General features: G+C 36.4%; 1 protein-coding gene across 1 annotated transcript in view; it reads right to left on the reverse strand.

The window, feature by feature from the left end:
* The window catches only part of REDIC1 (regulator of DNA class I crossover intermediates 1), a gene marked incomplete at its 3' end in the record, with an annotated part of 103,212 nt that overhangs the window by 6,440 nt on the left and 80,836 nt on the right, over window positions 1-15,936 (reverse strand). Inside the window, 1 exon segment of the mRNA XM_079935886.1 lies at window positions 2,974-3,010. Within this exon segment, the coding sequence (XP_079792012.1) occupies window positions 2,974-3,010 (37 nt within the window).

Genomic DNA, 15,936 nt, shown 5'->3' on the forward strand with positions numbered 1-15,936 from the left:
TATAGGGCTACTCAACATCATTAGGATGACAATTCACACTTAATTAATGTATACATTTAGTACTTTCCCAATAAAAATTGAAATATTTCCTTGGCGGGACTTCCCCAGTGGTCCAGTGGTTAAGACTCTGTGCTTCCACTGTAGGGGGCACAGGTTTGATCCCTGGTCGGGGAACTAAGATCCCACACGCCAAGCAGTGTGCCCCCCCCCCACCAAAGGAAACATTTCCTTGAAGTTACACAAGTTGATTTTAAAGTTTACATGTAAAATTAATCAAAAATAGCCAGAAAAATTCTTTAAAAAGTGCAAAGGGAGGTGTAACTCTTAGAAATGAAACATAGTATAAAGTAATCATAATAAAAATAATGTGATATTAGCACATGAAGATTAGGAAAGATCAATGGAATGGTAAAGAAAGCCCCAGAACAGATTGAAGTATATATGGAAAGTTGATACATAAAAAGGTAGTATTACAAATACCTAGGGAAAAGATGCATTTTTAAAAACTTGAATCAGGATAAACTCCTAAAACAGGATAAACTCTAAGTGCAAAAATATAAAATCATACTAATACTAGAAGAAAACATAAGTGAATTCATTTGCAACCAGGGAGTGTAAACAGTCTTCCTAATTAAATCCAAAGGTATAAAAGAAAAGATTGATAATATTAGCTACATAAAAAATGTTAAGCCTTTTGCAAAGCAGGAGACACCATAAACAAAGTAAAAACAGATAAAACAAATCAAAAATTAATAAACTAGCAGAAAATATTTGTGACACATTACAAAGACCTAAACCTCTTTAATATTAATATATAAAGAGCTCTTAAATATCAAGAAAAAGATGTAAAACCTCAATGGGCCTAACGACATGAATGGAGAGTTCACAGAAAAAAAATCACAAATAGCCATTACACATTTTTAAACGATGCTCGACTGCACTCATATAAAAAGAAGTGCAAACTGAAACTTCTATCTATATATCTTTATAAGATTCACAAAAATTCCTAAGTTTGACCACAATCCCTGTTGGTGAGGCTGTGGAATCAAAAGCACATTTCTGGTAGGATTACAAAATGATGCAATGGGGAATTTGGAAATTTCTATCAAAATCAAATTTTGGCAATAACTATCAAAAAAAAAAAAACCCCACAGTGTATCTCCTCTTTGATTCAGCAATCCCACTTCTAGAAATTACCCTGAAAATGTACCTCCACAATTAAGAAATATGTGCTCAAAATTGTTCACTGCACATTGTTTGTAAGAAAGATACTTGAAACAACCTAAATATCCACCAACAGGGCACTGACTGAGTAAACTATAGATCATCCACATAATGGATTACTAAATGGGCATAAATAAAGGATGAATAAATGTCCAGTACTAATATGAGGAAATCTACAGAAAATTTATTAAATAAATCCATTTAATTCATCTATAAAATATACTGTATTAAATAAAATATCCTATTTAGAGTGCAAAGAACAGGGAACTAAGACACACATATATGTGCATTTATACACATCAGGCTTTATTTAGAAAAAAAGTCCACTGGAATGATAAACAGTAAACCAACAAAAAATAGCTACTCATATGAGGCAGAAGGAAATAGGGCAGACAGGAGAGGGATAGAAACCAAATTAATGCTTTACATATTAAAAAAATTAAATTAAGTAAAAAAGGAAAAAGTCCATAAAGATTTCTAGGTATCCCAACAGACTAGATATGCTGAAGAATCATTCAACCGCAAAATATCTAAAAAGTGCCAGAAAGTGTTGTCAACAAAAAGACAATATAGAATAAAAAGACCACTCAAATATGAAATATTTGCTACTCAAATATGAAATATCTGCTACACAGGAGTCTACAAGCAATCTGAATCTAGGATATATAAAAGGTATAAAGGACATAGATATACAAAAGACACATCCAATAAAGAAAGCCAAACTTCCTAAAAGAAACATGGACAATAGACATGAAAGACATTTCACAGATGAAATATGGGTGGCCAATGAGCCTAATCAACAATGGAAAATATAAATTGAAATTGCAATAAGATATCACATTGCCAACAATGATAAAAAGCTGATCCAGTGTTAGTGAGAATATGTAACAGCTAAGATTCTTTACCTATTGCTAGTGTTTAAACCAGGAGTTTAAACCAGGAGTTTAAACAGGCACATCTACTTTGGAAAACAATTTTGCATTACCTAGAAGAGTGCATATCATATGAACTAGCCAATTCAACTTCTAGAATTATATCCTAGAAGAAACATTTATACATGTGTGCCAGGAGAAATGTCAAAATTTGTCAAAGTAGCATTGTTTATCATAGCAAAATATTAAAAACAACTCAAATAATCTTTGTCAGAAGATGCATACATAGATTGTGCTACATTCACACAATAGAAGGCTAAATAGGAGAAAACAAATGATGAACAGTATTAGAGTCACAAGTGTCAGGGCGATTGAACCTCAAAACATATTGCTGGGTGAACAAAAAGTAAGTTTCAGAAAAATGTATAGAGTTTGCCTCAATTTGCTGCAGAAAGCTCAAAAGCAAGCAATTGGAAAAGTCTATATGTGCTATCACAAAAAACAAATTCAGGAAAAGAGTTACCACTAGGGGGCAGGATAGGAAATGCAATTGAGAAGATATTCAAAAGTACTGATTATGTATTATTTCTTAAACTACTATACAAACTAAGTACAAAGGTATCTGTTTATTATTCAGTAAGTTGTACATATATATTATATATCCTCATCATGTATAACATTTTATAGAAGACAAAATTAATTTTAAAGAGCCAATTGCATTATTAATATATTCTAAGATACTTATAAAATATATTTGCTGGCAAAACTCTAAAAAAACCTTAAAATTTAACTAATTTCTGTTAAAATGTTGTTTTTTTAAAGAATAAAATTCACTTATAGTTATACTGACAGGTTTTCTTAGTAGATGTTATCCCACCTTTTAAAGAACACATTCCTCCTTCTTCCATCAGAATCTAGAAGAAAAACAAAATTTTAACAACTCCAAAGAATATAAAATAATACCTACTTATAGTTCCTTTTAACCACACCAATTCATCTTATAGCATTCTTCTTTCATATTACTTTAATTCAACTCAGATGATTTTAAAATCACAAAGAAAAATTTGCCTGTGATGAACAATAAAATGAAATAAAATATAAATTGGTTTAGAAACAGCAAGCAACAGAATAGACATTTACCAAGAAATAACTTATTGACAAAAAGGAAAGGCTTCAGGTAACCTTAGCAAATGTAGTTGAAAAAAGACAAAGATATTAAAGCAATTTGAAGATCTATTCTGTTATTCTCTTTCTAATTTCTTAAGTTGGATATCAGTTCATTTACTTTCAGGTTTTCTAAATAATAAAAGCTCTTAGAGGTAAAAATTTTCTGTATAACACACCACTGGCTTTGATTTTCATCAATCTCTATGTAATTTGCATTTTCTTTTGATTTTTTTCTTTTTTTTCTTTTTCATTGTTAAACCCACAGTGTTTCTTAATTTCCAAGAAGGTAAGGGAGGTTAAACACCTTTTGTTGTTGCTGTTGATTACTACTTTAATGATTTTTTACTAGGGAATGTGGCTATGAATCTCTCCATAGATAAATATCTTAGAGTTTCTTTATGGCTTATTATTATATATGAATTATGTTTATAAACGTACCATGGATTCATAGAAACTAAATATTCTCTGTTGGTGGGATACAGTTTTTTAATAGATAGGTAGTATAAAAGAGAAACTGTCTGGCTGCTCAATCAAACCTGTTTCCCCTTCCTCTTAGGCATACAGCTAAACTACATTTCCTAGCCTCCCTTGCAGCTGGTTTGAACAAGTGATTTAAGTTCTGCTCATTGGCAAATATGGTGCAGAACACTACCAGTCTTGGTCTATAAAAATTTTCTCCATAATCCTCCACTTCCTTTTCCCTCTGATATCAACATACAGTGCAAACATGGAAAGCTACCAGTTAAAAGACAGCAGAGTCCCTAGCAGCCAGGGGTCCTGAATAACTTTATAGAACAGAACCTCTTCTCTAACCCCATTATTCAACCATTTAAAAAGTATTGTATGTTCAGAGGGCAGACAGCAGAAGCAAGAAGAACTACAATCCTGCAGCCTGTGGAACAAAAACCACATTCACAGAAAGATAGACAAGATTAAAAGGCAGAGGGCTATGTACCAGATGAAGGAACAAGATAAACCCCCAGAAAAACAACTAAATGAAGTGGAGATAGGCAACCTTACAGAAAAAGAATTCAGAATAATGATAGTGAAGATGACCCACGAGCTCGGAAAAAGAATGAAGGCAAAGATCGAGAAGATGCAAGAAATGTTTAACAAAGATCTAGAAGAATTAAAGAACAAACAGAGATGAACAATACAATAACTGAAATGAAAAATACACTAGAAGGAATCAATAGCAGAATAACTGAGGCAGAAGAAGGGATAAGTGACCTGGAAGATAGAATGGTGGAATTCACTGCTGAGGAACAGAATAAAGAAAAAAGAATGAAAAGAAATGAAGACAGCCTAAGAGAACTCTGGGACAACATTAAACTCAACAACATTCATATTATAGGGGTCCTAGAAGGAGAAGAGAGAGAGAAAGGACCCGAGAAAATATTTGAAGAGATTATAGTCAAAAACTTCCCTAACATGGGAAAGGAAATAGCCACCCAAGTCCAGGAAGTGCAGAGAGTCCCATACAGGAAAAACCCAAGGAGAAACACACCAAGACACATAGTAATCAAATTGGCAAAAATTAAAGACAATGAAAAAGTACTGAAAGCAGCAAAGGAAAAAGGACAAATAATATACAAGGGAGCTCCCATAAGGTTAACAGCTGATTTCTCAGCAGAAACTCTACAAGCCAGAAGGGAGTGGCATCATATACTTAAAGTGATGAAAGGAAAGAACTTACAACCAAGATTACTCTAACCGGCAAGGACCTCATTCAGATTCGATGGAGAAATCAAAAGCTTTACAGACAAGCAAAAGCTAAGAGAATTCAGCAACACCAAACCAGCTCTACAACAAATGCTAAAGGAACTTCTCTAAGTGGAAAACACAAGAGAAGAAAAGGACCTACAAAAAGAAACCCAAAACAATTAAGAAAATGGTCATAGGAACATACATATTGATAATTACCTTAAACGTGAATGGATTAAATGCTCCAACCAAAAAACACAGGCTCACTGAATGGATACAAATACAAGAACCTCAAAACAGGTTTTGAGGTTTAGATATGCTGTCCAAAAGAGACCCACTTCAGACGTAGGGACACATTCAGACTGAAACTGAGAGGATGGAAAAAGATATTCCCTGCAAATGGAAATCAAAAGAAAGCGGGAGTAGCAATACTCATATGAGACAAAATAGACTTTAAAGAATGTTACAAGAGACAAGGAAGTCACTACATAAAGATCAAGGGATCCATCCAAGAAGAAGATATAACAATTATAAATATATAGGCACCCATCATGGGACCACCTCAATACATAAGGCAACTGTTAACAGCTATGAAAGATGAAATTGACAGTAACACAATAATAGTGGGGGACTTTAACACCACACTTACACCAATGGACAGATCATCCAAAGAGAAAATTAAAAAGGAAACACAAGCTTTACATGACACAGTAGACCAGATGGAGTTAATTGATATTTCTAGGACATTCCACCCCCAAACAGCAGATTACACTTTCTTCTCAAGTGTGCACAGAACATTCTACAGGATAGATCACATCTTGGGTCACAAATCAAGGCTCAGTAATTTAAGAAAATTGAAAGCATATCAAGTATCTTTTGCTATGAGATTAGAAATCAATTACAGGGAAAAAACCATAAAAAACACAAACACATGGAGGCTAAACAACACATTACTAAATAACCAAGAGATCACTGAAGAAGTCAAAGAGGAAATCAAAAAATACCCAGAGACAAATGACAATGAAAACATGACAACACAAAACCTATGGGATGCAGCAAATGGAGTTCTAACAGGGAAGTTTATAGCAATACAATCCTACCTCAATAAACAACTCAAACAATCTAACCTTACACCTAAAGGAACTAGAGAAAGAAGAACAATCAAAACCCAAAGTTAGCAGAAGGAAAGAAATCATAAAGATCAGAGCAGAAATAAATAAAATAGAAACAAAGAAAACAATAGCAAAGATCAATAAAACTAAAATGTGGTTCTTTGGGAAGATAAATTTGATAAACCATTAGCCAGACTCATCAAGAAAAAGGGGGAGAGGACTCAAATCAATAAAATTAGAAATGAAAAAGGAGAAGTTAGAACAGACACTGCAGAAATACAAAACATCCTAAGAGACGACTACAAGCAACCCTATGCCAATAAAATGGACAACCTGGAAGAAATGGACAAATTCTTAGAAAGGTATAACCTTCCAAGACTGAACCAAGAAATAGAAAATATGAACAGACCAATCACAAGTAATGAAATTGAAATGGTGATTAAAAATCTTCCAATAAACAAAAGCCCAGGAGTAGACGGCTTCACAGGTGAATTCTATCAAACATTTAGAGAAGAGCTAAGACATATCCATCTCAAACTCTTCCAAAAAATTGCAGAGGAAGGAACAGTCCCGAACTCATTCTATGAGGCCACCATCACCCTGATACCAAAACCAGACAAAGATACTACAAAAAAAAGAAAATTACAGACCAATATCATTGGTGAATATAGACTCAAAAATCTTCAAAAAATACTAGCAAACAGAATCCAACAACACATTAAAAGGATCATGCACCATGATCAAGTGGAATTTATCCCAGGGCTGCAAGAATTCTTCAATATATGCAAATCAACCAATGTGATATACCATATTAACAAATTGAAGAATAAAAACCATATGATCATCTCAGTAGATGCAGAAAAAGCTTTTGACAAAATTCAATACCCATTTATGATAAAAAACTCTTCAGAAAGTGGGCCTAGAGGGAACCTACCTCAACATAATAAAGGCCATATATGACAAACTCACAGCCAACATTGTTCTCAATGGTGAAAAACTGAAACCATTTCTTCTAAGACCAGGAAAAAGACAAGGTTGCCCAGTCTCACCACTATTATTCAACATAGTTTTGGAAGTTTTAGCCACAGCAATCAGAGAAGAAAAGGAATCCAAATCAGAAAACAAACCCACAGCAAACATCATTCTCAACTGTGAAAAACTGAAAGCATTTCCTCTAAGATCAGGAACAAGACAAGGATGTCCACTCTCACCACTATTCAATATAGTTTTGGAAGTCCTAGCCACAGCAATCAGAGAAGAAAAAAAGAAATTAAAAGGAATACTAATTGGAAAAGAAGAAGTAAAGCTGCCACTGTTTGCAGATGACATGATACTATACATAGAGACTCCAAAAGATGCCACCAGAAAACTACTAGAGCTAATCAATGAATTTGGTAAAGTTGCAGGATACAAAATTAATGCATAGAAATCTCTTGCATTCCTATACACTAATGATGAAAAATCTGAAAGAGAAATTAAGGAAGCACTCCCATTTACCATTGCAACAAAAAGAATAAAATACCTAGGAATAAACCTACTTAGGGAGACAAAAGACCTGTATGCAGAATACTATAAGACACTGTTGAAAGAAATTAAAGATAATACCAATAGATGGAGAGATATACCATGTTCTTGGATTGGAAGAATCAATATTGTGAAAATGACTATACTACCCAAAGCAATCTACAGATTCAATGCAATCCTTAGCAAATTACCAATGGCATTTTTTACAGAACTAGAACAAAAAATCTTAAAATTTGTATGGAGACATAAAAGACCCTGAATAGCCAAAGAGGTCTTGAGGGAAAAAAAAGGAGCTGGAAGAATCAGACTCCCTGACTTCAGACTATACTACAAAGCTACAGTAATCAAGACAACACGGTACTGACACAAAAATAGAAATACAGATCAATGGAACAGGATAGAAAGCCCAGAGATAAACCCACCCACCTATGGTCAATTAATCTATGACAAAGGAGGCAAGGATATATAATGAAGAAAAGACAGTCTCTTCAATAAGTGGTGCTGGGAAACTGGACAGCTACATGTAAAAGAATGAAATTAGAACACTCCCTAACACCATACACAAAAATAAACTCAAAATGGATGAGACCTAAATGTAAGACCCGCCAGTATAAAACTCTTAGAGGAAAACATAGGAAGAACACTCTTTGACATAAATCACAGCAAGATCTTGATCCACCTCCTAGAGTAATGGAAATAAAAACAAAAATAAACAAATGGGACCTAATGAAACTTCAAAGCTTTTGCAATGCAAAGGAAACTAAAAACAAGATGAAAAGACAACCATCAGAATGGGAGAAAATATTTGCAAATGAATCAACAGACAAAGGATTAATCTCCAAAATATACAAACAGCTCATGCAGCTCAATATTAAAAAAACACACAACCCAATCCAAAAATGGGCAGAAGACCTAAATAGACATTTCTCCAAAGATGACATACAGATGGCCAAGAAGCACATGAAAAGCTGCTCAACATCACTAATTATTAGAGAAATGCAAATCAAAGCTACAGTGAGGTATCACCTCACATCAGTTAGAATGGGCATCATCAGAAAATCTACGAACAACAAATTCTGGAGAGGGTGTGGAGAAAAGGGAACCATCTTGCACTGTTGTTGGGAATGTAAATTGATATAGCCACTATGGAGAACAGTATGGAGGTTCCTTATGAAACTAAAAAGAGAACTACCATATGACCCAGCAATCTTACTACTGGGCATATACCCTGAGAAAACCATCACTCAAAAAGACACATGCACCCCAGTGTTCACTGCAGCACTATTTACAATAGCCAGGTCATGGAAGCAACCTAAATGCCCATCAACAGACGAATGGATAAAGAAGTAGTGGTACATATATACAATGGAATATTACTCAGCCATAAAAAGTAACGAAATTGGGTCATTTGTAGAGATGTGGATGAATCTAGAGACTGTCATACAGAGTGAAGTAAGTCAGAAAGAGAAAAACAAATATTGTATATTAACGCATATATGTGGAACCTAGAAAAATGGTACAGATGAACCGGTTTGCAGGACAGAAATTTAGACACAGACGTAGAGAACAAACGTATGGACACCAAGAAGGGAAAGTGGCGGGGGGTGGGGGTGGTGGTGTGATGAATTGGGAGATTGGAATTGACATGTATACACTGATGTGTATAAAATAGATGACTAATAAGAACCTGCTGTACAAAAAAAAAAAAGTATTGTAGGCTCAATCCTTAAAACATTCAAGTCTCAAACTTGTACCAGGAACCCACAAACTGAGAAAGCTACATAGACCCCAAGGTAGACATATACTGCAATGCCAACTTCATATCTTTTGATAGAGAAAAACAGAAGCCCAAATAGAAAAAAATAAAACTGAATTATTCAAGGAATTTCCCCCATTCTCTAGGTTCAGCAAGCCTTCACAATGCCTGCTCAGCAGGATTTCATAATTGGTATGGATCAATAACTTTTATATCCTCTTCTTCTCTTCTCTAATGGGCATTTATTGCATTTATACTGTCCCTAATACTATATATTTTCTTTATATACATATCTTTTGCTATCTTTTTATTTCCAACCTTTATTATTATGTTCTACATGTTTCTTGAAAAATATGTAGAGATATTAGTCTCCTCAATTTGATATTCCTCTAATCTTCATAAGAAACACCAGCCCTCTAATAAAATTTAATATATTGCTAAGCAGGATTCATTCCTTACATTTTACATTTATTGTTTATGTAGAAGTGTTCTCATTTTTTCCCACCTTGATCAGGTTTCCTAGTGTGACATCCCCACCGTTTTGCATTCTGAAGTTCTTCCATGTGCCTCCATTTCTCTAGTGATTTTCCTCCCATTTTAAACAATCATATTTAAACTGTATTCCTCTACTATTTTAAAATTAAATAAGTTGCAGTTAAAGATGGCAATGTAGAGGGATCCTAAACTCACCTTCTCCCATGGACACACTGAATCTACAGCTACACACAGAACAATTTCTTCTAAAAGAACCTCCCCTCCCGCCAAAAAACCCCAACTAGCCAAGAGCCTCCCACACGTTGGCCAAATAAGAAAAAACCTACATTGAAGCAGGTAGGACAGGCTGAGACTCAATCTCAGATTATGCTGAGACACCATAAACCCCACTCCAGGTGCAGCAACCCACAATCAGGAAGGAACTTACTACAAGTTTCTCCATGAAGAACTAATGGTTGGAACCTTATATTTGGTTCCTGAACTTCTAAGACCTGCAACTGAGAGATGAGCCTCCCAAACATCAAGACTTGAAAGCCAGTGAAGCCTTTGTCTATGAGATCTGCAAGACTATAGCAAACTGAGAAACAGTTCTCAAAGTGTTTGCACAAGCTCCACAAGACTACTACCCAGGGCCTAGAGCAGAGGTAGCCCACTGACATACCCAATCTTTCTGTGAAAGAAGCCTATTAGTTTATCTTCATAGATGTGACCTGAACAGAAGGCTTCTAATTAAACTCATATCTAAGAGCAGACTGTAATCCTATCCAGAGACCTCAGAGTCTAGGCACTATCTTCATGCGCTCCCTCTGCCTTGCTCCCAGAGATGAGCCTGTACACACATCTGTGCCCCAGTTTTTGCGGTTTCCACCACTTGTCTGCCTTGCTCTGGCCACCAATGGGTCTTACATTTGTAGGTCCTATAGCACTATAGCAAATGGAGAAAGAATTCTTAACCAGTTAGTCCCCCAGGGCACAGCACAGAGGTAGCAGACTGAAACATACCCTGAATGTTTCCCTGAGAGAGGCTTATTTGCTTATCTTAAATCTTCAGGAACAGGCTTCTTATTTGACACACATTTAGAGACAGACTGAAATACTTTTTAAAGACCACAGAGACCAGCAGGTGCCATCTTTGCGCTTTCCCTCTGCCTTATTCTAGGTTGTCACAAAGAATGTCACTTGTTAAATCAGTAAACAAAGGATGTTGCAGCCGTCAGCTACTGCAGCCTCCCCAACCCCCAGCATCCACAGGTGCACCTTGAGGGATTCAGGATGGAGAAGACAGGATACTGACCTAGACAGTAAAGGTGCATATCAAAGGAATGATTTCAATGAGCCCAGACACTTGCAGCTTCCCGCACATAGAAAAATGCTATATTATTAACTTGAGGTGTCTGGTTTTTCTTTAATTAACAGTAATCCTTTGATGTTCTGACTATCTGTTTGTTTGTTGTTTGTTTTTGCAAAAACTCCTATATAACCTGGCTCTTACCTTACCTCTAAGGGACAGTTCCTCAGAGCTATCTGAGAGGCTGTCCCCTGGGCTTAAGTCCTCAGTATGCCTGCTGAATAAAACATAATTCTCAATTTTTAGGTTATGCATTTTTTTCAGTTGACATTGGTATCTCCCAGAAAAGAGTTTGTGCACACGTCTGAGGCCCTGACTTTTGAGGCTGCTGCCCAAAGGACACATCCCTTGATAGCCTGGCTCTGGTGGTCAGCAGCCCTTGTTTTCACAGGTTCAATGGGATGGTAGCAAACAAAGAAACAGTTCTCAACTGGCTATCACACCATGTCTCAGAGCAGAGGGAACAGAAAGAAATTCCCATCTTAAAGTTTTCTCATGGAAGAGGCATATTTGTGTACTTGTGTACTGTTGGCAGAGGGTCCAGCTTCCAATCAGACTAAATCTATGTTTTGACTGAGATATTCCCATTTAGGAACCTGGTGGTTTTGGCACACCCTCAACTGGGAGCCACTAAAAATGAACTAAGTTGCTTGGACAATCACAAAGGTTTGAGAGACAACAAAGACCTAGGGTGAGGTTGAAACACAGTGATCATCCCCTGCATGTGGCCACTCCTTCAAGACTAGGAGAGGTAGCTGTTTTCTCTAATGCATAAAAACCAACAAAGAGTGTCAAGGAAAATGAAGAAACAGAAGAATATTTTCCAGATGAAAGAAAAAGGTAAAGCCTCAGAAAAAGACCTTAATGAAATGGAGATAAGCAATTTAGCTTATACCTTACAAAATAACAGTCATAAAACTGCTCGCTGAGGTCAGGAGATCAGCACATGAGCTAAGTGAGAATTTCAACAAAGAAACAGAAAATATAAGAAAATACCTAACAGAAATCAGAGCTGAAGAATACAATAACTGAACCAAAAAATACAATAGAACGGTTCAACAGAAGACCAGATTAAGCTGAAGAAGTGATCAGAAGTTTCAAAATAAGGCAAAGGAATTCATCAAATCAGAGTAACAAAAAAGATAAAGGAAAGAAAAAGAGTGAAAATAGTGTAAGGGACTTATGGGACAATATCACGTGGACCAATATTCACATTATAGGGGTCCAAAAATGAAAAGAAGAAGAAAAAAGGGCAGAAAACTGGTTAGAAAAAATTATGGCCAATAAATCCCCTAACTTGGGGAAGGAAACATACCTCCAGATCCAAGAAGACAATAAAGTTCCAAATAAGATGAATCCAAATAGACTCTCACCAGGACACATTATAATTAACTTATCAAAAGTTAAAAACAAGGAGACAGTCTTAAAAGCAACAAGAGAAAGGGAACCCTCATAAGACTATCAGCAGGTTTTTCAGCATAAACTTTGCAGTCCAGAAAGGAGTGGCACAATATATTCAAATTGCAGGAAGAAAAAAAAACTACCAACCAACAATACTCTACCTGGCAAATTTGTTCTTCAGATTAGAAGAAGAGTTAAAGAGTTTTCCAGAAAGGCAAAAACTAAAGGAGTTTTTCACCACTAGACTGGCCTTAAAAGAAATGTTAGAAGAACTTCTTTAAGACAAAACAAAATAACAGTAATTAGCAACAGGAAAATATGTGAAGGTATAAATCTCACTGGTAAAGGTAAATATGTAAAATTTAGAATAATCTAATGTTGTAAGGGTGGTTAATCACTTATAAAACTAGTGTGAAAGTTAAAGGACAAAAGTAGTAAAAATAACAACTACAGTAACTTGTTAATAGATACACAAGGTAAGAAGAAGTAAGATGTGACATCAAAAACAAAATGGGGGAGGGAAATAAAAATGTAGAGCTTTTATCTTGGGCTCAAGATGGTGAAGTAGAAGAATGTGGACTCATCCTTTCTTATGGAAACACCAAAATCACAACTAATTGCTGAACAACCATGGACAGAAAAATGCTAGAACCTACCAAAAAAGATACCCTACAGCCTAAGACAAAGAAGAAGCCACAATGAGATGTTAGGAGGGGCACAATCACGATAAGATCAAACACCATGCCAGCCAGGTGGGTGACCCATGGACTGTAAAGCAATTGTGCCACAGAGGCCCTCTTGCAGGAGTGAAAGTCCTGAGCTCCATGTCCATCTTCCCAGCCTGGGGGTCCAGCAATGGGAGGAGGAGCCCCCAGGGAATCTGGCTTTGAAAGCCTGTGGGGTTTGATCACAGAAAATCCATGGGACTGGAGGAAACAGAGACTCCACTCTTGAAGGGGGAACAGAAGGTTCTGTGTGGAACAGAATCCAAGGGAAAAAAAGCAGTGACCTCATAAAAGACAGGGCCAGACCTACCTGCTAATATTGGAGGGTATCCTGCAGAGGTGGGGAGTGGCTGTGGCTCACTGTGGGGACAAAGACACTGGCAGTGGCAGTTCTGGGGAGTAATCATTTAGTGTAAGCCCTCCCAAAGGCTGCCATTAGCCCCACCCAAAAGTTTTGGGTGCCCCAGGCCAAACAACAAACAGGGCAGGAACACAGCCCCACCCATCAGCAGACAGGCTGCTTAAAGTTTTCTTGAGCATGGCCCTGCCCACCAGAGGGGCAATACCAAGCTCCACTCACCAGTGGAGTCCCTTTATCAGGAAACCTGCACAACCTCTTACACACCCTTAACCACCAGAGGACAGACAGAAGCAAGAACTACAATCCTGCAGCCTGTGGAACAGAAATCACGATCACAGAAAGTTAGACAAAATGAGAAGGCAGAGGAATACCTCCCCGATGAAGGAACAAGATAAAACCCCAGAAGAACAACTAAGAGAAGTGGAGATAGGCAATCTGCTGGAAAAAGAATTCAGAATACTGATAGTGAAGATGATCCAAGATGCTGGAAAAAGAATGGAGGCAAGGATTGAGAAGGTTCAAGAAATGTTTAACAAAGACTTGGAAGAATTAAAAACAAACAAACAGAGATGAACAATAACTGAAGTGAAAAATAGACTAGAAGGAATCAATAGCAGAATAACTGAGGCAGAAGAATGAATAAGTGACTTGGAAGACAGAATGGTGGAAATCACTGCTGCAGAACAGAATAAAGAAAAAAGAATGAGAAGAAATGAAGACTGCCAAAGAGATCTCTGGGACAACATTAAATGCACCAACATTTGCATTACAGGGGTCCCAGAAGGAGAAGAGAGAGAGAAAGGACCCGAGAAAATATTTGAAGAGATTATAGTCGAAAAGTTCATTAACGTGGGAAAGGAAATAGCCACCCAAGTCCAGGAAGCACAGAGAGTCCTGGGCAGGATAAACCCAAGGAGAAACATGCCGAGACACGCAGTAATCAAATTGACAAAAATTAAAGATAAAGAAAAAATACTAAAAGCAACAAGGGAAAAGCAACACATAGAAGGGAACTCCCATAAGGTTAACAGCTGATTTCTCAGCAGAAATTCTGCAGGCGAGAAGGGAGTGGCACAATATATTAAAGTGATGAAAGGGAAAAACCTACAACCAAGAATACTCCACTGAGCAAGGCTTTAATTCAGATTCAATGGAGAAATCAAAAGCTTTACGGAGAAGCAAAAGCTAAGAGAATTCAGCACCACCAGACGAGCTTTGCAACAAATGCTAAAGGAACTTCTCTAAGCAGAAAAGAAAAAGCCACAACTAAAAATGGGAAAATTACTAATGGAAAAGCTCACTGGTAAAGGCAAACAAACAGTAAATGTAGGAAATCATCCGTACAAAATATGGTATCAAAACCAGCAATTGTGAGAAGAGGAGAGCACAAATGCAGGATATTGGAAAGGCATTTGAAATGAAAAGACAAGCAACTTAAAACAATCTTGCTTATATATAGACTGATATATCAAAACCCCATGGTAACTGCAAACTGAAAATCTACAATAGATACACACATAAAGCAGAATAAGCAATGCAAACACAACACTAAAGTTAGCCATCAAATCACAAGAGAAGAGAATGAAAGAGGAAGGGAAGAAAAAAGACCAATAAAAACAAACACAAAACAATTAACAAAATGGCAATAAATACATATATATCAATAATTACTTTAAATGTAAACAGATTAATTGCTCCATCCAAAAGACAGAGACTGGCTGAACAGATATGAAAACAAGACCCATATATCTTCTGTCTACAAGAGACCCAATTCAGATCTAGGGACACATACAGACTGAAAATTAGGGGATGGAAAAAGTGTTCCATGCAAATGAAAATCGAAAGAAAGCTGGAGTCACAATACTCATATCAGACAAAATACACTTTAAAATAAAGACTTTACAAGAGACAAAGAAAGACATTACATAATGATCAAGGGAACAATCCAAGAAGAAGATATAACAATCGTAAATATATATGCACCCAAATAAGAGCACCTCAATATATAAGACAAATATTAACAGCCATAAAGGGAGAAATCGACAGGAACACAATATTAGTGGGGGACTTTAACACCCCAATTTCATCAGTGGACAGATCATTCAGACAGAAAATCAATAAGGAAACACAGGCCTTAAATGACACATTAGACCAAGTGGACTTAAATGATATTTACAGAGCATCCCATCCAAAAGTAGAAGAATACACATTCCTCTCAAGTGCACATGAAACATTCTCCAGAACTGA

This window comes from Stenella coeruleoalba (genome assembly GCF_951394435.1).
Source record: "Stenella coeruleoalba genome assembly, chromosome: 11".
Lineage (NCBI taxonomy): Eukaryota > Metazoa > Chordata > Mammalia > Artiodactyla > Delphinidae > Stenella > Stenella coeruleoalba.